The sequence below is a fragment of the Venturia canescens genome, chromosome 5, assembly GCF_019457755.1.
Source record: "Venturia canescens isolate UGA chromosome 5, ASM1945775v1, whole genome shotgun sequence".
Taxonomy (NCBI): Eukaryota; Metazoa; Arthropoda; class Insecta; order Hymenoptera; family Ichneumonidae; genus Venturia; species Venturia canescens.
The window spans coordinates 11067291-11094969 of record NC_057425.1 but is presented as its reverse complement, the minus strand read 5'-3'; the positions used below and the strand labels follow the sequence as shown (position 1 = coordinate 11094969).

At 48.4% G+C, this 27679-nt stretch overlaps 1 protein-coding gene across 2 annotated transcripts in view; it reads left to right on the top strand.

The window, feature by feature from the left end:
• Positions 1 to 27679, top strand: part of N (neurogenic locus Notch protein) — a 186785-nt gene that overhangs the window by 115038 nt on the left and 44068 nt on the right. For both annotated transcript variants that reach the window (XM_043420223.1, XM_043420222.1), the window contains exons 6-8: positions 11675 to 12031; positions 14219 to 14374; positions 23818 to 24000. In XM_043420223.1, coding sequence (XP_043276158.1) covers positions 11675 to 12031; positions 14219 to 14374; positions 23818 to 24000 — 696 coding nt within the window. The remainder of the gene's footprint in view (positions 1 to 11674; positions 12032 to 14218; positions 14375 to 23817; positions 24001 to 27679) is intronic.

The following is a 27679-nucleotide window of genomic DNA, read 5'->3' as shown; positions in this document are numbered from 1 at the left end:
TGGTTCCCCTAAGCCTTCGACGCGTCCACACTTCTAGCTAAAACTTTCCAGCACTCTCCCTCCGGAATGTCCATTTCGGAAGGTCTCCTCGTCGTATCTCTAAAAGAGAATATAAAAAAAACGCTGGCCTATCAGCTCGTCCATTCGGTCCGCGCGGGACTCGATGCGAGAGAGCTCCGAGAACTCGAACGACAATCATCGCTGTCAGATTGTAAGGGGACTGTGAGCAGAGTTTGCGGTATTGAACCCGCGCGCGCGAGCAGACCGAAATCCTTCAACCCCGGGCATCTCGTCGGGCCCATCGGTCCTGGTCTTCTTTTCGTCATTAACCGCGTAGGACCCACCTTTTTCCCAGTATTCTTTTCCACCGTGTACACGTAGACACACGAGAGAGCCTCGGCCCCTCTTTCGTTCCTGGTGAGGCCATTACCCATTCAAATTACGCTTATCGTTGCGCGGGCCCGGAGAGAGAGAGAGAGAGCGAGCGAGCGAGCGAGTCTTTTGAAGCCCGTTGTGTGCCTCGTACCTACAGATGTATGCGCGGCCTATGAATGGCTGTGAGTTGCTGGGCGTTTTTTTAAAAAGCGACTCGTGTTAAGAGGTCTCGGAATACAAGGATGCATTTATGCTCGTACAAGAGAAACTTATAGAGAGCTTCACTCGCTCTTGAAACACTCGTGGCTCCTCCTCGGCCGCGTCCTTCTTCTTATACGTGAGAGATAACGAGACGACGAAATTCTCTCTCCGCAACGAACCAACTAACGCAATAGCACACCGCGCTCGAAAACAAGACAAACACAAGCGTACAATCCAGTCCTTTATCGCGCCGAGTCTCGTTTCTCTTTTTCCCTTCTCCGGGGTTAGCCTCTTGAAGATTTTTCATTGTTTTTATTTCGCGTTCCCCCGTTGCGCGAGCACTCCCGATTTCTCGAGAGGACTCCTCCTTCAGGATAGCTCTCGCTTTCGCTCTCGCCGGGCTTGTCGCGTCCTCTGCTAACATCGCTGCGTTATAAGCGACGTTCACGCGTGTGCGCGATCATCAGGCCCGATAGCGCTTGCCTCGCTCGACCCCCGGTTCACCCGCGTTCTCCGGCCCCCCTCGCCGCGTCCTCGTTCCTCGCTCTCTTTCTTCCTTCAGTCAGTGAATCCTCGCGCCCGGTGAAGCTCCCTCTTGCTCGCGCCGGGCTAACGTCCCGAGGACTTTCGAGTCGCTCTACCGACACCTGTCCAACGCTACCGCGATTTCCTCCGTTCACTCGGATTGTGTTCAAACGCGGCGCGTATACTCTCCGCAACGAGAAATGCCCGCAACGAACGCGGGAGGAAGCCCGCCAAGAAAGATTCACAAATTATTTGGACAAACGAGCCACGACGCTATCGCGATGAGACTTATTTCCCGCGCGTTGGCTCACGCACGTACACGCGCACATCCCGCGAGAGACTCTCCGCAAAGTCGAATGAAATTCCCTTCGAATGCGCCCGCGAGCTCCAGCTTCCCGACGCCGCGAGAGCCTTTTTCACAGGCGAATTATCTCATACAAAGCGTTTCGTTTCACACGGAACGTTTAGAGAAACGTCCGAAGCAGCAATCGAATTCTATTACGATCCGGTTATAGCCGCAGCTCTTTTTCATCATTTGTCTCCTCGTTTATCCTCATTACTCTTTATATCCTCACTCATATTCCCCTTCCTTATCTCCCTCGACTGCACCGCGCGGCTCCATGCGATTTCGTAAAGATTTCTCGCGCGCACATTCGGACCATTAGCCGGCTCTAACGAGGGGTTAAATCGCTCGCTCGCGTCCGTACGCCCGACCACGCGCGAGAGCCTTCAAATAATTATTCCATAAATGGACATACGAGATCGGGGAACGAAGTTGCCGATCGCCCCGAGAGGCCTCCGATACTCTCAAGAATGCAGACACCGCAGACCTCCTTCCTCGGCCCCCCATTCCGGATCAGATCCAGATATTTGTACTACACTCGCATTCCCACATAGACGCGCGCGAATCTCTGTCCGCCCGCGTGTGCGTGCGTGCGTGCGTGCGCTCGCGCGTCTCTTTCTCCTTTTCTCCTTCCACTCGAGTGTGTCGCGGCGCACTAATAATAATCCATCTCTCCGGCAGGCCTCGCGCTGCTCAATGATCTCGTTGTCCGGACCTTTGACGCGTGCGTTTCGGCTCGCTCTCTGCAAATGACCGCGCCGCTCCGAATTATTTTATCTCTAAAAACATCGGACACGTGTACCGTAATCCGGCGCGTCCCGAGTTACCAGAAATCATAACATTTCGATTCGTAACCCTCCCCGCCGTTACGCACCGACCGCGGGCCGAGCGTTTCGCTTACATTTTTATTCGTCGCATTGACATTCCGAGCTGGTAATCGACGACGGTAAACAATCCGAGTCGATTCGTTTCACCGATAGAATCATTTGGATAAGTGAATTCCACGACCCAGTACAGACCTATTTCCGCATCATTCCCAGCTTTTCTCATTCTAATCTCAAGGACTTTGAGACTGTTGACGATATGACGGTACAGACACAATATTTATCCGCATACCAAAGTACCGGAGTCAAAACTCACTGACGACGATGAGTCAGCGCAATTGGATTAAAAGAATAAGGATAAGATTTTCTAACGACCTGCGAGGGCTCGCTTTGAGGATGGAAAGGTTGAGACACGATTGAATCATTAGAGAGAGCTCGAGGCTCGTTCTCCCTTGCACGGTCTCCGGCTGACCAACGCTCATTGTAAACCTGCGCGCATGTAGAGACATTTGTGTGCATTAGACCCACTTTATCCCCGGCTCTCGCAGTCTCTTGCTCTCTCGAAGCTTCGCGTCTTCATCGCCACCTCGAACATATTGCCCGGCGTTGATCGAACGATTTTGTTACGTTTGCCCGAGGCACACGTACGTGAGCCAGGAACTCGAATGTGTTCGCGGAAGCCAACAGCCAAATGATTTTTCCTTGCGCGCACCCCCGTGGCGAAGACCGCGTGGCCACCCGGTGCCTTGACTCCGTTTTTTGGTGGGGTAGCCCCGCACGGGTCCGCAGTTAACCTTCATCCTCCTCGTACTTGCTCGGGCCTTCGATCGAAGTCGACCGGGCCTCAGGGATTCTCACTCGAATTCAATCGATACGAGCTCAAAGAGGCGGGACTGGTCGACGAGGAAAAACTGCAGGAAAATCAGAAAAAAAAGTCTCTTCCGAGTGCACCGTTCTCTCCGCGATGAACGACCGTGAAAGGGAATCGACGACGAGTTTTCCTTGTTTATATCCAACTTTCCTGTGAATCCACCAAAAAATATTGATTCTACTGAACAAACCGATCGCTCAGTTTGCCCAATCAAAGTCCAAGCCATCCTCGGTCCACGGAACTTTTGCCAGTGGCCAAAAATACAAGTGACTCCGATCTCTATTCGTAATACATAAATGCGCGTATGCACCGCACGAGTTTCCTGCTATGTTCCGGGGTTGATAGTCACTGGTTCCCGTGCTCGGCGGCATGAGAATTTTCCCACAGTCCCCACCGCACGGAGTGAGGCCCCTCGGGACGCACACCCGCTCTCGCAACGTTGCCACACCTCAGCGACGACGTTCTCGAGTGCTCCGGAGAGGGGCTCCATGCCGGTGAAGGAGAGAACCCGCGAACGCACACGTACGGCGAGGCTGAGGCTGTGTTGCCCCGTCTCGATTCCAGTCCCCTCTGCGCCTTTCAGCTTTATCCAGAGCGCCCGCGAGAGAAAGAGCACGCGATAATGGACTCTGTATATGCTCCTCCATATTCTCTCTCTTTTTACCTCCGTCCATCCCTCTCCGACGCTCGCGCAGTCTCCGAGTTTCTCTCGCTCCCTTTTTCCCCACTCTCTCGTGCCTCGCAGTTTTGCTGGCGATGTTTATCCCTGGGCCCGCGTGGAGCTTAGAGACAGGCGCTCAACACTATGCGGACGAAAGAGAGCGAGAGAAAGGCGCCCGTGTGTGCGCCGCCGCTATAGCCGCGGAGGAAAAAAGGGCAACGGGATATTCGGCGGACGACATCCAAAAACCCTGTACGCTCCCCCCGCCCCGCTCGCCTCATCTCTTCTTTTCTCTCGTCGCACTTTTTCCACCCGAATGTTCCATCCTCGCGCGACCTTTCGACGACGCGATTCTCGAAATTCTCGAGCATATCGTTGCGGGCTTTTCACGACGACGGCATGTATGAAATAAACATTGCTGGGAGACTAATTGCGATAGGGAAAATACAGGGGAACGGAGGTTCTCGGGCGGGTGATTTGAGATTGTTTTTGCCCATGCGAATGTTGACACGAGTGAAATTGAATACTCGTTGGCCCGCTTCCTCGCAGGGGAAGCCACGATACTTGAGTTCGCTTTTGAAAGGATTGTCGGAGCTGCGAGAGTCCGGAAGTATTCGCTCGGAAACGCGGTGCATCCCTTCCGGAAAGGGCAGAAGCCATCGAAGGGCTCGTTCCGCCTAATCGCTTTCGGCTCGGAGCAAAACATACGAGCGCGGAAAAAGGCGCGATGCCGAGCTCTTTTTACCGAATTTAATATTCACGAAAACCGGATAAATGAAGGGCTACCAAGTACTCTCTTTGTCGAACGACATTGACGCACGTTCGAGAGTGGGAATTAAGTGAGAAAGCCCCTGGAGCCGGCATTCGCATCGCCTTTTGCACAAATGTAACGCTGCGGTTTAATATTCAATTATGCCGAATACGCGAGGTGCTGGCAATTTTTTCTTTAACAATCGCTCTCCGGCGTGAAAATAAAATATGCATGTTGTGTGTGCGGTCCATTGTGTCCGAGACTGCGTAGACTCATAAATTACATATTTCGTGAAACGAGCAACATCCTCACAGACAAAGTTGTAGTCGTTCTCGATGCTGTCCTCGCGTTTTATTCCCTCCTCCCAAAGTATCGGGCTGTTTCGCCCTCCGGTTTCACCCTCCTCCCGCTCCCGCAGCCTCTTTTTTTTATCGTTTTCTTGCTCCTTCGCCGCGTTTCTTTCTTCTTGCTGCCGTATGTTGTTATTCCCGGTCCTCTCGACGCCGAAACGCGAAACTCCCTTCGCCGACGGAGCTCGCGCAGTCGCCAGGTTGAGAGAAAAAAATACGCGAAAGGAAAGAAAGGAGAGAGAGAGAGCGCGAGGGAACGTGGCGCGGATCACGTGAAGTACGGAGGAAGAAGGGTTCCGAGAAACCAAGAGGACCGTAGCTTATGGAAATCAGCGTACGCATTATTAGCGGGACCTTCCTATGGACCCTTCTTCGTCCTCCTTCCTTATTATTCCTTCGGCTTTCGATCTTACCCACGCTTTTACTCTCTCGCGTCACCACAGAATCCCATCGAAGAATTCGTGTCCCCGAGACCCGGAGACTCTCTCAAAACTCATCAAAACTTAATCGTCATTTCGTATTCACCGATTCACAAGGTTCAGGCATTTCTGAAAAACAAGTTAATTCACTGCCGTTCATTTCCTCTGGGATAGGGCGCGCAGAAATTCGAAAACTTATGCAAACGAATATTTTTTTTTTATCGGTTCGTGATTGATTGTGAATTTTTTTAGAAATGGGCGCTAACCAATTTCGTCCTGAATCGTTGTTATTCGAAAAACGGAAAATTCTAGTGGCTTCAGTTGAGGCTCGATACGAGCCCTTCGACGGCGCGTGGAATCTGCGAAAGGTTGAGCTCCCTCTTGAAATTCACTGCAAGCTTCTCGCGGTGGGAGGGAGCTGATTAAAACAAAACTGGCGCGGATAAAAGGATAGAGAAAAAGTTAATTATCGAGGAAATATGTTGCTCGAGTGCAAATAGTGCTGGGCAAAAAGTGTGAGGACGGTAACGATAAATGGCTTTTGAATTTTTCGCGCGGGCTGTATCGACATTAACGGGAATCGATTGGTCTCGGTACGAGAGAGTCAAAGAGATTCGCGCGAGCGCGGTAAATACAAAGGCGCGCGCGCGCTCCCTCGCCTCGCGGTAGTTCTTGATCGAGAATTCGCGTTTTTCTTTCCTTTCTTTTCATGACTCTCCTGCTGCAGAAATCGAAGCTTCGACTAGAGGCTTTGCGCGTTTTGAGGCATGTAGAAACGACGAAGGCTTCGACAGCATCGAGTCCCTCGATCGGGGAACCAATCGAAAAGAACCAACAAAAAGGCTCACTAATTTATGCGCCCCAAAAAATTGATGTACATGGCCCGCGACCCCCTTCGACATTTCGTAGCCGCAAAGATTTATTCAGTCGTTTCCGAGGACGACGACGACGACGACGACAGATTTAGTCTCAAGAGCTTCTCCTAGCACGGAAAGAACCCTTAAAATTATGCGCACAAGAAAAAATCCTCGATTCTTCATTATACGCGCCGAAGGATCGAGCTCCCGATGAAAAATACCTCGCAGAGCGATGCCTTTCTGAGATTCGTTCCATTATGAAACCTCCCCTGACCTCTTCCCTCCAAATGTTCAGATTTCATGAATGATTTTATTTGCCTGCTTCCGGGTGGTCCCTTTTCGCGGTGTATCTTTAACGACGCTTTCAACAATTTCCAATAAACTGAATACAAAATTCTCTAAACTTGCATTCGATAAAGAAGAACGAAGAAAACCAGAATTAATGTTTTCTCTTCCTTCTCGGGAGACTCTCAGCGAGAGGAATCTCTCGAAAAGCACAGTTCCGATCGTGACTCGAAATTCTCTGCATGCTTCGATAATTGTCGCGCATTTTAATCCGGTGAGCGGACAAACAGTTCAAATTTCTTTCAACATTTAACGAACATTCTCCCCCCTCGCGATGTCCCATCAATTCTCGTGCACGCTCACCGTTTATCCAACAACCGAAAAATACCTCCGACCGTTTCTCGCTCACCGATTTCCTCGACCAATCAGCCCACCTTAACGCTTCCAGGGTATTCCACCTCCAAAAACCGAAACTCGTACGAAAAACTCTTCTCGCGCTTTTTCCCTCCCAACTTATTCGATCGCGTTACATTTTCCTTCCCTTCTCCCCCTCGTCTCTTCCTTCCTCATTATTCTCCGTTTTTGTCTCCCTCTCAGAGAGAAAAAGCCCCGAGTAAAACAGCCCGAGGGCGTTAATATTAATGTCACTCTTTCATAAGTAAGCTCGGCTGCAGCATAATAACGTCGTGGCTCGACGGAGTTGGTCTCGCAGCGAGCGAGTGCTTTAAACTTATACACAGCGACGAGATATGCACGCCTCGAGTCATCCTGTTCGCGGCGCTCCTCCACACCCCCGTGCATTTCTCTACATGCTCAGACCTCTCGCTACTCTCCGCGCGTAGATCGCGAGAGACGGCATTCTCCATAGATGACTGACCATAAGCTCACTTATACGTGTGCAGAGAGCGAGCACCCGCACGAAACAACACACGAGCTCGGACAACCTCATACGCGATAGTTAAGGCGCCCTATCGGACATAAATTATGCCGGGCATTAGATGCTAACTATCGCGTTCATGAGCACAGGTATGCATCACTCTCAAACAGCTGATACGAAACGATAAGAGAGTCGCGAGAGCAGCTCTCTCTCTCTCTCTCGGTAAAAGTATTGAAAGAGGAACGCGAACGAGCGTTGAGAGTTTGACGATCTATTCAACTGCTTCGCTGTAACGTTCAATTTATTTGGCTATCGCGAAACGAGTACACGAGCGCAGAATCGCGATCTGTCTGTTCGTTGAAAGCGTTGGTACTCTCGATAGTCGGTGAAACTGTGCGCAGACACGCCCGCCGCTGTTTCCGTGTACGATCACTTTTGTTTGAACGAACGTTTATCGATTTATCCTCGAGTTTGTTCGAGTATCATTTTGATGATGGAAATATGACGGAGAGTTTTTTCTCCACTCGGAATTCAGGGATTTAGGGTGATTAGGGGAATTCGAAGGAGTGAAATATGAAGTCGATTCTCCTGGGAATTTTGATACCGGAAAAGTCTGCGATGAAAAAATTAGGATTGGCGCTGCGCTGGTTTGGAGAGCCGATAAATCGATTGGCTCGACACAATCCCTCGCTTTTTCGCAAGGCGAAAAATGGGTGAACATACTGCCAGCGCGGGAATCGAGTAGCTGGAAGGTTCGCGCGCAAGCGAAACGAGTCTCGTTAATTATTCGTGGCAACAATGAAGGCGCAAAGTATGCAAAAAAGTAGCTGCTTTAATTATCGAATATCGACACAATTGCGGCGTGCGAAAATGGTAACTAATCAACGTTCACTTCGTCGTTTCACCGAGAGCGTCTACACACACGATTATGGGAATTTTCTAAAAATTATTCATTTCGCTACAATCGCGCTTTCGAGATTTTCTTATATTATTATTGCCGGTTAGCATTTCCAGTTTTTTCTATCGTCCGATGGGGCAACGTCGCCAGCATCGCCTCGGTGTTCGCTCTCCCGACTCGATTCCTCGATTTCTATGAAAGTGTCGAAAATCTCAGCAGTTTCTATAAACAATGAGTGCGCGAGTGTAAAAATGTTGTCGCGAAAAAAACGAAAGCGCTTCGACCTCTCCGGCTTTCTAATCGAGAAAGAAAAATTGCCAGCACGCATGCACGCGTATATTCTGCACGGGCAAGGGTGAACCGGAAGTGGCTTCGCCACGCATCGGCACATTAAAGGTGTATCGTTTCGGAGTTATCGTGCATGTGCTCGAGCGCTTTATCTGTTCGCCCATGCAGGCGAATATGGCTTCGCTCGTTTTCTCACGTTAATTTACAGTCGTGTTTTCCCCCCGGAGCATGTGACAGCGGCGCGCGCGAGGCGATGTATCGGCTGTCTGCTCCCGACGAGACTTTTTCCTATCAATAACGCACACCCACTCGCGTTATCAGGTTCCTCCAGCAATTTTGCGGTTAGCTTGTTTCCTCCGGGGCTACGATAGCTCAAATTCTCATCCATTTTTGCTGAGACCGCTCGCGATAAGAGAGTGCAAAAGGGACGAAAGTTTGACGAATCGGGGCTCGATTGCTTGCGCGACAACGATAATTCATTTCCGCGTCTCACTTTTATATCCGCATAATTCCGAAAATTCTCTCGTCCGAATTCCACTCAATTTTCCAACCGCGAAACTCGCGATTTTTCTTTCCCCATTTCCTCGTACGATAAATCCCCTCTTCCTCCTCCCCGCCTCCCACCGCGGCTCAGGACAATGATCATTAATTCAGATATCCATTGGGGCTCTCGCCCGATCCCAGCAGCAACGGTCTCTCTTCGGCTTAGAAAAGCCGAGCCGAGATAATGTTCCTCCTTCTTATTATTATACGGGCGAACGTCGGTCCAGCATTTATGTTCGAGTTACCTGAATTACACTCGCGTGCCAGTGACTCGTACAGTTTCTATTAGCCGGACATTATCGCCTGTTCCACAGGGCTCTCTCGCTCCTTCGACCGAAGTTGTACAAGAGCGAGCCAATACACTCCGCGAGCAACGTCTCGCGACTCCGATGCGCCGAGCGAGAGCGAGAGCGAGAGCGCGAGAGAAGATGTTTGCTCGGGAGAGTACTCAGCGGCGAAATACTCATCGATATGCCTTATTCAGCGAGAGAGAGAGAGAGAGAGAGAGAGAGGAGAGAGAGCCGGACGAAGCAGGCGAATACGTCGAATAAAATGGCGCTTTGCCGCCTACTATCCAACTCCGCTTCTCCAATTTATCGCCACTTAATTACGCCAGCTCCTCGCTTATCTCTCGCGCCCTCCGTATTCTAAACCTCTATTGTACGTGTACATACGGTGCACCTCGACACGAGCATGTACCTTTTATTTATAATCTAGTTGTTTATCGCACGGCTTTCTCAAAGAAGATACACTCCAATGGGCGGCTAGCTTACGCCTGCGAGGGGCAAATATTCTATTCTGACATTTTCTTCGATTTCTTCGGTTTTCATGCTGAATTTTTGGTTTATGTGTCACGATGCGCAGGCTCGAGCGAACCTAAACGGAGTGCGAATATTTTTTTTGTTGTGGCGATAAAGTTGGTAACTAATTCCAGTAATTCTTCTATTTCGTTTCACCAAAAATTGGTGAATTATCATACGAATGTCTCTTTTCGTTTATTTCTTTGTACTCCAACGTTGCAAACTTGGGTGCAGTTTTTTGTCGGGGTTTGTTCGCGGGCTCCGTCCCAGCAGCGGGGGGAAGAAACTGACGAATTTTGTGGCGGAAAACGCGGGACGAGTTAAACTCCGAAGAAATTGGCGAACGGGATAGAAGAATGGGAGAAAACGCAGTGGATTCGGCTCAGCGAGCTCGGCAAATTTAACATTCCGTTGCCGTTGTTATACTCTATCGTTGTCCGAGTCAAGTTCATCGAACCTCTCGGAGTTTCTTGGTTGATCGAGAATCCGGAGGAGGCTCAGCGAGCGCTTCGTTGCGCAACGATTCGAGTCCGGAACAACAGTGCTGAAGAGCCCGGAGAAAAGTGCGCGCAAAACGTGGCAGCGTGCAAGGTCACGATCGCAAATCCATTAGTCCCGTCTCTAAATATTTGTTCTTATGTCAAGTTGGTGTGCATAGGAGCGGAAGGGAAGAAGTGGATCGATCGGACGACACGGAGAATCGATCTTCCGCGTGTCTCTCGTCCTCATTTTCTGGCTTTCGTCACGTTTTCCGCTCCGACGAGATCCTTTCCGAACTTTTTGCCCACACGGTTTCGATAACTTCGTCAATTATTTGCACTCTTTCAAGTTTCCTGCAAATTTCATCGTCTCATCCTCGGGATTCGAGATCATTCGGGATCATCGAACTCGAGAAATAGTCGTCGAGCCAACATATTTCGCCGACGCTCTTCCTAATGACGTTCCGCGTTTTAATATTATCCCCGATCTTCTCCATTCTCTCGCCTCCCTTCATTTATATTTATAATAATAATTGGCGCTGCTGCATAACGAGAGTCATCAGTGAAGCATCCGCTGCGACTCCACCCGTTTAAAGCTGCCTCGGTTACGTGCTTATCTGGGCATTCTCTTTCTTTTCATTTATTTTTCATCTTACCAAACCGGCGCCTCTCCTTTCTCATTTATTTCATCACGTTCTCCATACACCCTCCATATTATTTTCCCATGGTCTATAGACGTAGCGTATAAAAGTCGCGAGGAAAGACGTTCGACGCGTCCGCGAACGCGCGCGGACGCCAACAGGTTTAGCACAGCGGGCATTATTTGATTTTTTCATTGCCAAAAAGCGACGTTTTTATTGATAATTTTTCAATGAAAAATATCAGTCCCTCGAGACTCTAGGGGTTCGCCGAGAAAATATTCGAGTTGTAATAACTTTTGAGAAACGATTTTTTTCAACATTCTTTTTTATCGGCTGTAATAGTCGTGCTTCTCTTACGCCCGGAGAGTTTCCAGTCTTCGTATGACGTTTGTTCGCAACATTTTATCTTTCAATTTGTTCGTTTCTCTTCGTATCGATATGCATGTTTCTCATCGGCACTCGAGTACCTCGATAATATATACGCCGGCGTCTCCCCGCGGTAAAACGCGTTTTATTCGAATATTTGCATATATACACGCGGCTGATAACGGAACGAGGAATGAAATTTAACTCGTTTTTATAACTCTCGTGCGGCCAAGAATGAGCTCGCCGAATGAAACGAACTTCGTAAAGTCTCGTTAGAAATGACTAATTTTTGTCGTTTTTTTGTTTTTCTTACTTTGCAGGATTCCGAGGCGAACACTGCGAAGAAAACATCGATGATTGCCCCGGGAATCTCTGCCAGAATGGCGCAACCTGCATGGACCGCGTCAACGAGTACTCGTGCCTCTGTCCACCGGCGTTTACCGGCGCCCAGTGCGAATTCGACGTTGACGAGTGCTCGGTCCGGCCATCGCTGTGTCACAACGGCGCGACATGCACCAATTCGCACGGCAGTTATTCTTGCATTTGCGTAAACGGCTGGACCGGACCGGATTGCAGCATCAACATCGACGATTGCGCAGGTGCTGCCTGCTTCAACGGCGCTACTTGCATCGATCGCGTTGGCAGTTTTTACTGCCGGTGCACTTACGGAAAAACTGGTAAGTTCACTTTTTTCTTCTTCATCCTCGACTCGATTCAACGCCACTCCAATTTGTTCCATCTTTTTGCTCCCGCCCGATTCATAAATCATGAGATATTTCTCGACATCGAATCTCTCCTCGTTTCCATTTTTTTGCACCTCCCAGACCAGCCTCCGACCGGTGATAAATCCGTCGTAAAAGCTCGCTGAATTCGGAACGAACCGACGAGTGGAAAAACCATCATTTTTTCTGCGGCCCCGGGCATGAATGTTTGTAACGACCTGTCTCGTTTCAATATTCTCAAATTTACGCTTCCCGAAATGCGAATTTCTATTGCGAGCCAACCTCAAAAATTGTGATACCAAAATTCCTTGAACATAACCCCGAAATACTCGATAATAAATAATCAATTATCTCGTTAATATTCACATAATGAAAAAAAGTCTTTCGAACGAGTGAAAAAAATCGAGAATCAAACTTTTCCATATGTTGCCGCATTTGTAAAAGTACAGAAAACCCATGCAGTTTTTTATCCAACATGCTCTCGCGACTGTGTTATTGCTTGTGTCTTTGACGCGTCCTCGTGTATCTCGGATCCGCGTATATAAAGAACACGAGCATTCGTCAAGTCTGGAAGCGAAGCACTCGTCGATTCAAAGTCAAGAGAGAATAGCGCGCAGAAGAGCAGATAAATCGCGCCGCGTGTCTCCGCTTGATCCTTCGCGATTAGAGGCAACAGCTATCGCGTAATTCCGCGCAGATATAAATCCCCGTTTCGATAGTCAAAAGGGCGTACGTCGCGGCTCTTTCGTCTCGATCTTCCGGCGGTTAAGTTTACCCAACGATGTTACCTTTGTTACGCACAGGTGCGCGCAAAAGCGCATCACAGGTGTACACCCGCCGTTTTCTTTCTTTTTCGCTTTTCCCCCTCCGCTCTCGAGCTTCCTTATTTCTGACATATATACCGCGAATCCGAAGGATCGACGCGGAGAGTTTATGGACATATTCGCGCTCGCATGCGGCGAAGCCTCGTCGGACTTTGCACCAGAGCCTCGCGCGGATTCTCGTCGAGGAACGAGTTTTCTTTCGTCTCCGCGTTATTACGTTCACACCAATCTCGTCATTCGAACCGAGGTCGTACGACTATCGCGGTGACAGGTGTATACCGGCGTCGAATTTAACCCCAATTCTCGGAAGCCTTTTTCAGCTTCGCTTTGAGAGAAAATATTTTTTCACATTTGCTCGAATCTCAAGTCTCATCGTATTTCGATACCGGCCGCGATCAATTATAGTTTCTTTCTTATTATTTTCTACAATTTTTCCTCGCAACATCCTAATTTTTAATTCGCTGAAAAAAGTGGGATTTCAACGCGAATTCGACGATTCGAAATTATACTCATTTGGCTCAAGATTATAAAGAATGAGTTTTCGTGAAATTTCCCGATAATCTCGAACCCCGTTTGCTCGCACCGATGACGATATGCAACGAGCTCACCAGCTCGGAGCGAACGGGCATACTCGCGGAGCGTCTATTTTTCAAGGTGGTGCAATGGAGACCGAGACACCGAGAGCTTTATTCCCATGTTATTTATCGTCGTATCCGTAGACGTGAATTTGTCGGGGCCCACTTTGTCCGTGCGTTTATTCGACGCTGGAAAAAATCGGTTCTCCTCAGCGAGAAAGGAAGAGACCTACATCGCGATAAACTATAATAAGTCTGTGCTGTGCTATATAATGGGGAATAAGGGTAGCGGAGGAGACGCGGCGTGTGTTTTGCCTCCTCTCTCTCCCTCTGTATCGGTTCGTATTCGTGCGTTTCACCGTATAAATGAGCACGGACGCTGAGTGTCGAGAATTCCCTCGGTTTCTCGTCGCACTCTCGCCGAGCGATCTTACCTTCTTTGGATCGAGACAATCCGGACCATGTTTGGATTTTATGGAGTCCATATATATGCGTGTATATCTGCTGTTGATATTTCCTGAGCAAGGACGATACCGGTGTCCTAGAAAATATGCTGCGATTTATCTCGATCGATCCTCTCGTTTTTTCCAATCGCAGTGTCCCGACACAACGATAATTGGAAATTTCAGCAACTTTCGAAGGCTGTGGCGACTTGATTTTTCGCCGGATTGGCTCCCATAGTAGCTTTTACAAATTTTTCAATTCGTTCAGCCTCTTGACAATCACTTTTCTCTTCTTATCAGGTCTTCTCTGTCATCTCGACGACGCGTGCACCTCGAACCCCTGTCATCAGGGCGCCATTTGTGACACGAGCCCCATCAATGGATCCTTCACCTGCTCCTGCGCGAGTGGCTACAAAGGACTCAACTGCTCCGAGGATATCAACGAGTGCGAGCAAGGTAAGTTCAATTGAAAATTTCTCGAGTTGGAATGAAGGGATTTGGAGTCTCTTTTATGGGGTATTTTCTCTTTCGTCTTAATCTCTGGAACAATACGAAAATATAATGCCGCCCAATTTCATCGTAACTCTGTTCATTTCGAGGAGTGAGCGTGACAGAAAAAATTTTAATTTTCGTATCTTTCCACTGAAATCGAAAGTGCCAGTTGGATTTTTTCGAAGGTTGATTCACTCTGAGAAGTTCGCAGGGTAAAAGTGAATAATGTCGCATTGTTTGGAGGCTGAGCTCCATTTTTGTAGTAGCCAGCAGCAGCCGATGAAAGAGAAATCACGATCGGTATCGTGCCCCGCGCTTTTAGTTTGAAATGTCCGCGAAATTTCTTCGAGAGAACAATGGCGAGATTACTCATCTGTGGGGAAGGGGAAAGGACTCGTCCTTGACAACAATTATCGAGGGTAGGAAGGTGCACACGTGTGCGCATTTCGTTCCTTCGACTCATTGCAAATCGACCGTAATAAAAAAGTAATCGAAATCGTTTTCTCTCTTTCTCACCCGGAATGACTCGAGTCTCGTTCTCTCACGGGAGGGAAAGCTTCGATGAAAAAATCAACCGTCGAAAGATATTAATCTGGAGCTGACGAATGAGCGTTTGCTTCCATTGCTCTCGTTTTTTTCCATCGTTTTTCCTTATATTTATATCTGTCGATGTGTCGTGCTGCTGCGTGTAAGCTGCGAGACAGATTCGCGAGTATACGCTCGAGGGACTGAAACAAGGAGAACGAGGGAGTGAGAAAGAGAAAAAATTGATAGAAAAAGAGGGAACGAGACTCTCGTATGTACACGAGAATCAAGATCGCAGTTGTCGGAGTTGTTGCATAAATAAAAGCATTTAAAAGACGAAATGAAAGTGAAAAAAAAAAGAAAAATAAAAAGAAATTGGGAGAGAACGACGTTGAGACTGGGAGGAAGAGAGAAAATGTCGTTGCCAGCGGTCAGTTCGAGATCGTTATTATCATCGTCAAGTAATCTCGTGCCCCGGGACACCGAGTCGCGATTGCAAGCTCCCCCGGGGTACCGGACGACCCTTAATAACCAGACTGTTCCCCTCTCCTTAGTTTTTTTTTCTTATTCGCGTCTCTTCGCTTCTTTCATCTCGCGCATAGATGCACGAGTCACAGGCAAACTCACGCGCGCGCGTTCAACTCTCGTAATCGTTGTCATTCGCTCTCCGCGTTTTCTTCGCGTCTTCTCTTTTCGTTCCATCAGCAAAAGCCTCGCTTTTTATTCCAATTATCTCGAAAGTTCATCTCTCCGCTCTTTTTTCCTCGGCCAGCCTCTTGGTTCACTATCTAAAAAAATGTCTGGCTATCTCGGAAGAGAACTCGGTGTTTGAGAGGAAGTGAGCAAAAAAATAGTAACTGCCCCCTTGAAAGAATCGATGCACCGATTCTGGGGTGTTGTTTTTCTTCAATTATCTCGTGAATTGCGTCCCGAAACAATGAGAGTCGTGAAAGCAGCGCGAACTCTTAAAAAATAACGTCGATTTAATGTTTTCTTTTAATTCTGGCGAGCTCTCGTCGCAGTTTTTCATTGTTTATTGCTCTTCGTGCCCGTATGCGGGGAGTCTTGATGGATGAAAATTGGAGTGAAGCGCGCGCACCCGGGGAACGAGAGTATTGAAAATATAAAATGTACAAAAAGCCAGAACAAGAACGCGGAAAAGAGAGAAAGAAGAATGAAAAAATAACGTAACGATATGAGAGTCCGGGAATGTGATAATAGTTCGGAGTAAATCCTTTTCATCGGAGGCACTCTCTTTCGGGTGCTTCCGATAATAAATAAAACAGGGATTGTCCGTACCGCAAGCTGCGGGCTTTAATATTACGCGCACCGATACATTAACGTTCTCGCGCAGCATTGAAATGGCGCGGCTTACTCGCACGTTTCCTTTTTTTTCTATTTCGTTTTATTCTTTCCTCGCATCCATCGGCGTTCTTAATGCCTCTTTCGTACCGGACAAAGACACTTCATTAATAATCGGAAGCGTTTCTTTTGTGGCGCGACTTTCGTTTGCCTCTCCTCGCTTCTCTTCTCCCTTTGACTTTTCCTTCTTTCTTATTTTCGTCTCGTTCTACTTGCTTCACATACGTCTCCCTCTCACCGAATGCTCGTGTTAAAGCCTCACGTGTATTCTAACACGAGGCCGCTGCAAACGGCAGTCCGTACGTAAGCATCTTCCATCTTATCGTTCACTTCCTACTCGCATTAACCATCTCCGTAAGCATCTGCGAAAGAGAGAAAAATGAAGGAAGAAAAAAGGACGACGGAGATGAGAGTCTCTCACGACTACGAGCCCGGGCTCTTTTCGCGTACATTTATGTACGTTTATTCGCATTATTGCTATATAGACATCTCTCATGGACAAACGTCTCCCTCGAATGGTCCACCGCGTGGCTTCTCCCGCTCTCGCTTCCTCCTGCTCCTCGCCTCGGCCTCTGGACCGCGAGACTACCAGACGGTGCGCGGATCGAGTGTCAGATCACGCGAAAGATCCGCCAATGCGAGAGAAAGAGAAAAGCACGGACGGGGCAGAGATTCAAAGGAGTGTAATTATAAGCGCATTTACGAAGGGAGACGCATCTAAACTTTTTTCCCTCGGACTTTGACGTCGTCGACGTTCGCCCTTCCGCCTCTTCCCCTCCGCGTGGGACTCTCTTTATCCTGGCAAGCTTAGTTACGAAACGAGAATGAGCCAAACGATACGAGCGAAAACTGCGAAATCCATGTATCTCGACATATTCGAAAGGTTTTTGCCACACGCAGGGCGTGCCTATCTCCTGAGATCTGACCCTTGTCCCTTTGCCAAAACTTTAGGCTCGCTCACTTTCGCTGATTGCGACGAACCCGTGAGCGTGGGATTGTAGAAATATCGAAAATGAGCTCGCTTGAAAATAAATGAACGAGAATTCGTAAATTCTTCATAAATTTTCACAAAACTTTATAAAGTTTTCTAAAAATGAATATAAAATGAGAAATTTATAGAAAAAGAAAAGTCGAAACTCGTACTTAAATGACGGAGCTCGAAAAACACCTTGAAACCGTGAAGTTAAATCGGTCCTTGAAGTCTCCCGCAAGAGGAAAATAACGAGTCGTTGCTCCCGCGCGCGCGCGCGCGATTCGTAACGAACGACAAGTGCTTTTGAATTTTCGCATTTTCATTTCCCCTCGAATAAGATACGCTCGGTGCGTGCCGGACTCGAAATGGACTCGTTGCCGTATCGCAACGAACGACAAAAATATTTATCTCCCCGTGAGCACCACCACACACCCGGCTACCGGCGATGAAATAGTAGCCAATTGCGCTCCCATTTGCGCTCCTCTTTTTTGCACGCGCTTTCGAACGGTCCGCTCGCCTACTAATGTATCGCGGCTGCGCCATTCTCGTTGCTCTTTTCGCCCATGGGGACTATCCCGTTCGCATTTATATCTCGTTGGTTTCCCGACCACCGAGTTACACGCGCGCGCGTCCCGTCGATCCTGCGGGACCGGGCTCACATCGAGGAAGATCAAAAGAGACGAGAAAAAAAAGCGTTGGCAACAAGTTCTGCTCGATCGGTTATTAACGATTACTCCGTATAATTAACGCTCCCGGGGCTCGCGCTCGGCTCTTCCTCTTTGACTATTCTCGCCCTCGATCGCCTCTCGCCGTTGGCACTGATCGCGCAATTTCAGCAACGCTCCTAACTCATACCAAGCTCGTTTCATCTCCGTCTCATATTTTCCTCCTTTTTTTCTACCCTTCTCGGGAGCTCTCCTCCTGCGGCCACCGCCGTCTCTGCGCAATCCCTTTTCACACTTTTTTCTCGCCCTTCTCTACTCGCCACATGGCGCAATCACGGCCACCGGACTATCAACCGATCGTACTATTTCCACCATTTTATTTCCTCCCCTCCGGGCAGATGCGACGGCTACGACGATAAACACGTTGCTCCCTCGCGTTCCCTCCGGCAAAAAGTGCGGATCGAACGAGCGGCCACGGGACGAGCGAGGACTCTTTATTTCCATCTATATGCACAATGTTCGAATCCTCTTCCTGGTTTTCCTTCTTCGATCGCGCTCGTTCACCTCCCCGCGGTCTAAAACGACTAGCATCCGCCTCGCGGAAACACAAAGACAATATAAAATCATAAAATCTCCGCGGAACGAGACTCTCGCCACGGATCAGGGGGCCGGACAACCAACCGCAAGAATTTCCGGACTCGCGTCAAATTATTGTGGAGACTCGAGAACAACAGTGGCCAAAAACATCGACAAAATTTGACTTGATTTCTAGCGGATTTTGAATTTTCAAGCCCGCTCTTTCGGTCTCCTTCCTTTCATTCTTCGGCCTGCTCTCGCGCCTCTTCTTTCTCATTCTTTATATCTCGGGACTCGCCTCCTCTCGCTGCTGCCCATCATCTCGTTTATGAATTTCACTAAAATTCCTGGAAGCCATTCTATATCTTGGTCGTTGCTTCTCCTCCTCGTCGCGTCGCGTTCTTCGTGAGCGTGCAACCGGATCGCGTTCCTCCTCCGCTCTCTTTCTCTCTCGGACCACCGACGTGTCCGGAGTCGGATTACCGCGACACGGTGAGTCTCTGCCTCGCTGTGTTCGGTGCGCTGCTCCTCCGAGCGCACACGCTCGGATCGTTTTCAGGACGCGGAAGGACCTCGCGCCTCTCCAAACTCGAAAAATCTTGTTTCGCGATTTTTCATTATTTAAACCCGAATTTATCATACCCTCGGCCGCACGCTTTCTTCATTCCTGACACTCGTTAAATCCTGAATAATGCGCGCGCATTCACTTTCGGACACGTGTAAATAGAAAAGTGAACCCGGACCCGGAACGTTACATATTCGTTTCATCAAATTCTTCACAAAATGCATCCTTTCTCGATTCCTGCTATTTCGAGTTATCGCTTTCGAATCCAACGAGCACAAAACTGTTTTTCTCGAATTGGCAATATACCCCAGAATTCGAAATTTTCGAATTTCACTGTTGCCACGAAATTCGGCAACGTTGCTGAAAATAAGTACTAAAATAACGGAGAGAAATAACGCAACAGTAACGTAGAAGCAGAAGTAAACCGATACCCCTGGGGGCCTCATCTCCGCAGTTTCTCGAGCACCCGCGCTCACCTTCGTCATATGAAAAAAAAAAAAAGCAACTCCTACACTCACGAAGCACACATAGACGCACACGAGGAATATTGCCTGAAATGGGTGGTGGTCCCATCTCGTACCTGCTTCCCCGAGGTCCCCCCGCGCGCTCGACGTTTCCTCCTGGCCCAGAGGACCTTTACCCCCTCCGCTCTCTTCATCCGACACCCCGCTGGGCCTCGATCTCTTGCCGAAAGAAATATATGTGAAAAATAAGAAAAAGGCGAGTGCACATGTGCGCACAAAGCGTAGACCGTGAAAAAAGGCCTCCGGTGACATCCGAGACTTTAGCGGACGTGCCACGAAAATCTTGTTTCTTATGAGCCTTCGGATTTCGTTGCTCTCAGAATCGATTTAATTTTGGCAGTAAACGCCCCGTCGAGATTAGAATTCGGCGTCCAGCTAATTCGGGATGAGTCTCAAAAGGGGCTTTCGGTGTGATCGCTCGCGGAAACATTTGATTATCCAAAATTGGTTGCGTTACACGATTTCCGGAGGGCGGATTTCGACGCGTTTTTGTAAATCGGAATTCCGCTCCGCAATCGATTACCCCAATTTTATCGGGCTCGAGGTGGCGTCCAAGTGATTTTTAAAAGAGCGTTTCAACCGCGTCGATCGGTCCACGAAAACTTGAGCTTTCGTGCAAAAAAAGTGGCTCAATTTTCGTGATGTAATTGTGAAATGACTTTTGCTTCGCTCGGAGCATGCTACCGTTGCGATTTTCTCTCTCGTGCATGAGAGCCCGCTCGATTCCACACACGGCGCACACGCGCGCGCACGGAGCATGCACCACCGCATCGGCCAGCTCGCATACAACGAACGAATCTAATTAAACGCTAAAACGTTATTTTAAGTTTAATAACGACTATAATGACCTCTCGCGCCCGTTGATGCACACCAGCGCGACTCTGTTATTATCTAGATTGCATATTTTCTGGTAGATTAAGTTTCCTCCCTGGCTCCCCGGATTTTCTTCTTTTTTCTCTCCTCCCTCCGCACCGCTCTCGGTTTTTTAAGCCTTTTCTCTTCCCTTCTCCGAAGAAAGAGAGAGGGGAAAAAGGTCTCCGTGCGCGCGCGATGGATTATTTCGCGTACCGGACTCCCGCTCGCGTACGCCTTTCTTTCCTCGTCTTTTATTTATTTCGATTTACCGATTTAACTCTCCTCGTTCTCGCTCGATCGATGTAGCTAACGACAACGACGCGCCGCGCGATATACAACGATCCCAATCGATTCGCGGCCGATCGCGAGGAGCTTCGAAGCGAGGCAAAAAATCGCCGGATTAAAATTTTGTATTTAATCGTTCCTTCGATATACTCCCAAGGGCGATTTCACAAGCGAGGAAACACGGACTCGTACCTTTTCTGCACTTCGCTCTCTCTCTCTCTCTCTCCCCCTTGGCGCTATTCAAACATTTTCGTTTTATGCCTTTTTCGTACATACACGCCGGGCATCAAGAGACATATATTTACCGGACCCTGCGCTCTCGCGCCTCGTTGCGAAAGATCGTCGCTGTGTTAGCCTCTTTAATTCTTCACTCGGTGAAGTACAAACACACGCACACACTTTTACATACAAATCGTAATAAGTAGCTTGAGTCTTGTGGCATTGTAAACATGGCGTTGCAATGCGTTTCTTGCTAGACCCCCAAGCCAGAGCCCATCTGTGAACCGTGTGCTTTGAGCTCTCGACGAGACGTCTCAGGCCCCTCCGAGCGCTTCCAGCCAATTACAATGGCGGAAAAACACTCGCGAATTACACGACTACGGTATTCGGGCTTCTGCGTTATACACCGACGACGATACTCCCCTCCCTCGAGCCGAGAAGAATCTCATTTTTATCCTCCTTTCGAGAATGTCCACGAAAGCGTATACAAAGTCGTTTAAAAAGGTGGCAAAAAGTTGCTGTTTTTACGGCGCATGCGCAAGCCTGGGGGTGCGCGGATTCACCTACGGAATTCACTCTTGAGATAAAAATGCAAGTTCCTCAACGAAAGGGGCTTTCTAAAAAAATCGTCAAACTTCATATCGATTCCGTATCGAAGCAAATCTTTCTTCCTACCGACCAAAGCCTCGTTTTTGTCGGCCACATTGTCGTCGTCCCTCCTGTTACAAAGCCGAATAAACTCTGCCGATCAGCTTCATCGGTATAAATATTCGAAGAATGTCGGACGATATTGAACTCGCGATCGATATTTTTTATTGATTATTATTTCGCACCGGACAATAAACTTAACGAACTTTCTATGTTTCCTCCTGGAAATTCATGCCCGAAACCTCGAAAGTCGATCTCACGATCGAACGTCTTGAAGCTTGAATCTGTCGCGCGTCAAAGAAACGTGCAATTTCCGCAATGCGCGCTAACGCAAGTTAAACAGACGGACTGTGCAACTCCCTCGCGTTCGTACGCTATTCCTTTCATTACAAGTACACTCCGGCGTACGTTTTTAATTACACTCGGCATACTCTCTCGAATGAGATCTCTGAGAGGTTGTGAGGAAGGAAGATGGAGAGAGCGCGATAGCAAAGTCGCGCGCACACTGCTCCTGGAAAAGTCCATAAATATCTCGGATAATTGGCGAGGGCAACGAGCACGGATAGCGGCAGGTGTACACACGGACTTGCTCGTCGTCCGCACATTTTCGCCTCGCTCTTTCTCAACCTCTCTCTCTCTCTCTCTCCCTTTCTCGGTCCACGGAGAGGCCTATTCGCGTTGCGGGGTGAGCTCCGTGAAATTTTTCTCTCTCTCTCTCTTTCTTCGTTTAATCGCGTGTGTCCCCGCGGGCTTTTGCCCGAGCGAAACGAAAACGGACGCGAAACCGCATCGCTCCGGGGAAGAGGGCCTTCTCTCCTCGCGCGCCGCGCATGTCCATCTACGGTACTCGCGGCAAGGATCTGTATATACGCGCTGCTGCTTATATGTGTGAGAATACGCGACCGAGTTAACTCTCCAGTTATTCTCGAACCCTCAATCCCCCTTCTCGATTAAACTGCTGCCTCCACATTCGTCTTTTTTTTTTATCAATGTCGATATATATTTATGGATGAAACGCACGAGCCTCGTATGGAAGAATATTGTGATACACTTGTCGTTATGGAAGCAGCCCATTCAACGATTATCCTCGCGCCTTTCTATGTAAGAAACTTGGACTTTAACCAGCACGAAATATACCCGATCGATCGATCAAACGAGATCGATAAATCGTTGGAAAACCTCGCTACGCGGGGGGACCTTCGTCGCGCTCCTCATATTTCATTCACAATTGCCTATCGCACTTTAAAGATTTTCTAAATGCAGCGAATTCATCTGATTTATGTTGGACGAAAATTCGCGAGATAAAAACTCCTCTCGACGCTCGATCGAATCCTGCTCTTACAATTGCGGTGAATTTAATCGAACTTTTTTTCAAATGCACTGTTTACCTTGCGCGATTGACTCTCGTCCACGCAGTCATGCACGACTCGTCCAGCGTGATGCACACACTCGCCACGCTGCTCAGCCGGACGCGGGGCGCATTATTAATCATGCGGCGCGCGTCCCTTCGCCTTTTAATTATCACTCGCGTCGACTTGCGAGACTCCCCGTCCCGCTCCTCACCTCGCTCCTTCTTACGAGAGAATAAACGAGACGAAAATCCCTCTCGGACCCCTCCGAAGGAACGTCAATCTGCGATTATATACTTGCACGCTTACTTTTGTACTCATATTTTCAACGGGGTTTGTGTTCGCATGAGAGGATCGAATTGGAAATTTAAAAATCCGTCGTGTCTTACTCACATTGAATTTGAGATCTCGCTGGTACGAGAAAGTGATTCTCCTCCTTAAGTGTGCAATGCCGTGCGCGCACACACGAACGCGATATCGCGCCCGAGACTCACCGTAATAATCCATTTACCATCGTGACACAGTTTGCCGAGTTTGAAGAAATCCCCGTTACGAAAGCCTCCGACCATATTCTTAATTTCTTCTCGTGGGTATTGATTAATGCGAAAAAAAATCGATTCTCTCCCTTTTCCGTTTATTTTTCTTTCGCGCCGTTGCACACTGCTCTTTATTTTGCCTCGTGGGAATCGCTGCTCGATGAAGCTGATTCGCGTTTTATTATCATCGATTAATGTTATCGAATAAATTCACACGACGAATCACCATTTGTTTATCTTCTCGTTTTGATTTTTCGAAAAATTTTATTCGCCCAACACCGACGCGAAGTATGCTGAAAAAAATGATTTTTTTCTCCAATTCCAGGTTCGCCGTGCGAGCACGACGGCATTTGCGTCAACACCCCCGGCTCGTTCGCCTGCAACTGCACTCAGGGCTTCACCGGACCGAGGTGCGAGACCAACGTCAACGAGTGCGAATCTCATCCGTGCCAAAATGGGGGCTCCTGTCTCGACGATCCTGGAACTTTTCGATGTGTCTGCATGCCTGGTGAGTGCACGTTCGTTCTTTCTAACTTTTTTTTCAGCCCGGAAACTGAAAACGCTCGTCATTTATGAGGAAGGAAATTTGGTCTCGATGACTTGCGTAAAGCGAAGGGAATCCACAGATCCTGCGTTCGCCCGTGCCTCGACGATGTCTCTGAAGTTTTTTCGCACGAAGCGATCTAGAAATCTCGCGATAACGAAACGTTGCTCTCGAGGAGATTCGCGTTCTCCCGTTTTCCGCGTCTCTCACTTCCGTCCGTTCGTCCGTTTCCAGCGAAACATCGATTTTGTCTTTCTCCACGACTGCGTTATCGATTCGAGGATGCATTAAAAGTTGTGCACGTCGATTTAGCCTTAATTGTTGGACAGTCGGGAAGGCACCACCGCGATAAACGGCACGGACGGGAGTGCGAGAGAGAGAGAGAGAGAGAGAGAGAAGAATAACGCGATCGAGCAGATTACCGATCTTTTCCGGTCGCCCTATCTCTCGCCCCTGTCCAACGGAGAAACTTCGAAAAGGGTTCGAGGATTTATATTTCGTGTGATCGCGCACATAAACCCGCATCGCTCTTCGTTTCTGCCACAGCCAGCGCACAGACTCGTAGATCGATGATCGATAATTTCCAAGAAATGGCGAAAGAACCGAAAGCGTGAGAGCGAGGGAGAGAGCGAGACCGTATTCTCGCGTCGAACCCTCGATAACCGTAGGTGTATCATTCCTATCGTGAAATCACGATTTCTAGGGCCTCGAGGCCCTTAAACTCTTTCGCCATCGCACCCACCCCTCCCGCTCCGCTCTCCCCTCTCTCCGTCTCTGCTCTATTCGCACAAGATACAGAAACTCTCGTGAACGCTCGAACCCTATAAAATCGCTTGCTCAGGCCGCGCGTATAAATTTTTCCGCCATTTTTTCGAAGCGCTTCTCCTATCCGTGGATCAAGAAATCATTTATCGGTGAATTTATGAAATTACGAAAAACACAAACAACTGTTGATGAACTCCGCTTCCGCCTTCGCGATAATCGAGAGTCACAGTGAAAATCCGATCTTCGTGCGAACAGCAGAGACGCCAAAAACAATCGCGGAGCGTACGCCCTGTCCGAAGCGGTTTCGTTCGAAGTTTCTTGAGAGGCTACAAAATCGATTCTCCAATCCCACAACAAAAGCTGCGAGTCGAAAAATCGCGACGTAATCGCGGTCAATCTCGTTGAAAAAAGGAAAAAAAAAGTGAGCTTCCGAGTCATTCGTTCCCGATTGTCCCACTTGCGCCTCGCCCAACGATCATTACTTCCGGTATTTAAAATTGTAACTCATCCCAAGATATTTTCGTCATATCGGGAATAATGTAACGGCGAAGGGGGAGCCAGAGAAACGGAGTGCGAGCTGGACAGCCCAGGGCGAAACAAATGGAGCATTAAAACGGAGTATAAAACGTGTACGATCGCAAAATTGCAGGCATCGATCGCGAACCGCGAGAGAGTCTCTCACCACGCGAGTCGCTCTCCGCTCGTTGTGCGTCGAACGGCGCTTTTATATCCGCGCGAATCGATTTATACCGAGCCGTATATATTCGAGATTCCCTGAGGAGAGCAGCGAGTCGTGTCGTCGTCTCGCGATGTTAAGGAACTGCTCGCGGGATCCGGACGCGAGCGAGATGGGTATCTCAACATGTTTATACGTGTCTGTGAACCTCCGTATTCGTAGAGATAAATATGAGGAAAAAACTCGGTGAAAATCTCTCGCGAACGAGACGGATTAAATTATCGTCAATTGGCGACGATTTATCGACGACTTCGTGCGCCCGGGCTCCGTTACGAATCAACAGACGCGCACCGCGTGGCTCTCGAAATACTCGCGTCGCCTTGAAAACAAAATTGAATAATTCTTTGAGACCGAAAAAATGAGGATTTCGTTGAGTTATTACGAAATTTTTAGAGCCATTCTGAGAAAAACTGCTCCTCGTCCTTCCCCCCTTAAGCTCGCTCGAATAAAATATGGAGCCAATAACGCGAGAGTTATTATTCAATTAACGAAACACGCGGAGCACAAATGGCTTTTTTTAGCGAACGCGCAAGCGCGAGAGGTGAATGTAAGAATAAAGTTGGAAGAATAAAGAGAGGAGCGAGGAAGAACAATGAGAGGACGAAGATTGAGTACCAGGACGAAAGGTGAAGCCAGGAAGCGCGTCAAACGTGTATATTTATATAGTCCGTACATATACGCGGAGCTGCTGATGGCGCGTCTCAAAGCCGCGAGGATTGAAATAAAAGATAAAAGGAAAAAGGGCGCATATAAAAATCGAGTTGCCTCGCGCGCACACTCGTTCCGACCTTTTTATATGCGCTCTCCTTTTTTGCTTCCTTTTTAATATTATATTAAATATGATAGCAGTGCGAAAAGATTCGCGAAATGTGAGACACACCGAGCAAAGCAAAAGGAAAAAAGAGGAGAGAAGGAGGGATAATATTCGCTCTCGCCGGAGATGCGAGACGGACGAGAATCTCCTGCTGGCCTCTTACTCACAGTTTAGCCTTCCCTCCCTTTATCTCTCTCTCTCTCTCTCTCTCGACGAGAGAGCGCACAAAGAGTTATCTCTTCTTACCGCAAGAAAATAAGTGATGGGAGCGACGCGAGTTAACCGCGCCCGCCATTTTCGTGCTCTTCACATCCCGCGCAGATTTGATTTTTGTCCTTTCTTTCTCTTCGTTTCTTCATCGCGCTCGCGTTGCCTTTGTCCCAATTTGCCTCCGCTCCGTGCACCTTCCGGGCCGGGATTTCGATCTCGTTTTTCGAAATTTTCTAAACTCCTCGCTCCGATTTTTCCTCCCCCCTCTAAACGAAATATCGCTGCGTCTCCTCTCGAACACGCTCGTTCCTCAGAGGCCACTCCGCCGAACTCCCGAAATCAAATCTTTTCGCAACCTGTTTTTCGAGCCTGTAAGATTTTTCGTAACTTTTTCAACGTTCAATACAGTAAACCACTTTTTTCAAGCCACTTTTTTTAGCTCTCTTCTCAAATCGTTTATTTTTATACATAATCGAAGATGCAGATGACCCTCCGTGGCTCCGTCCGTCCCATTGTTCTTGGCCGAGCTCGCGCACAATGCATCGCAGCAGCAGTTGCATATGCCGCTGCACACGTACAGGTCTCATCTCCTCACTTTTTTCAATCGCATCATTCTTTTTTTATGCGCGGATACGAGACCTCGTGAATAACTCTCGGGAGCGCTCCATTTTTTTTCTCCTTCCATTATTTCCATGTTATTCTTCGAGACTGCAAAATATGCCTCGATGGAAGATACGCACTTTTCGCGATACTTTTATTTCGAGTTATTGAAAGTTCATTTATCGCAGAGCGCTACGAGAATTTCGATCGTCCAATATGGATAATTCCGATTGAATTTCGAGTAACGCGCGCGGTATAGAGTCTTTATAGAATCTCCATCAAAGTTGCATCGCGAACAAGTGCTCGAGCAGCGATTCCCTACAAATATCATCATCGCTCTTCCTTAGTGCACCATTCAATGCTTACGAAATTAATGCACGCGATACATTCAACTTAATCGCTAACGAAACTCGCCTTTCGAGGGAAAGACCCTACGGCGGAGATTCTATCTCGGTATTAACGTACACGCCTGCAGGGAGTAAAAAAAATGAGATAAAAAATTTCTGCTCTTTTCACAA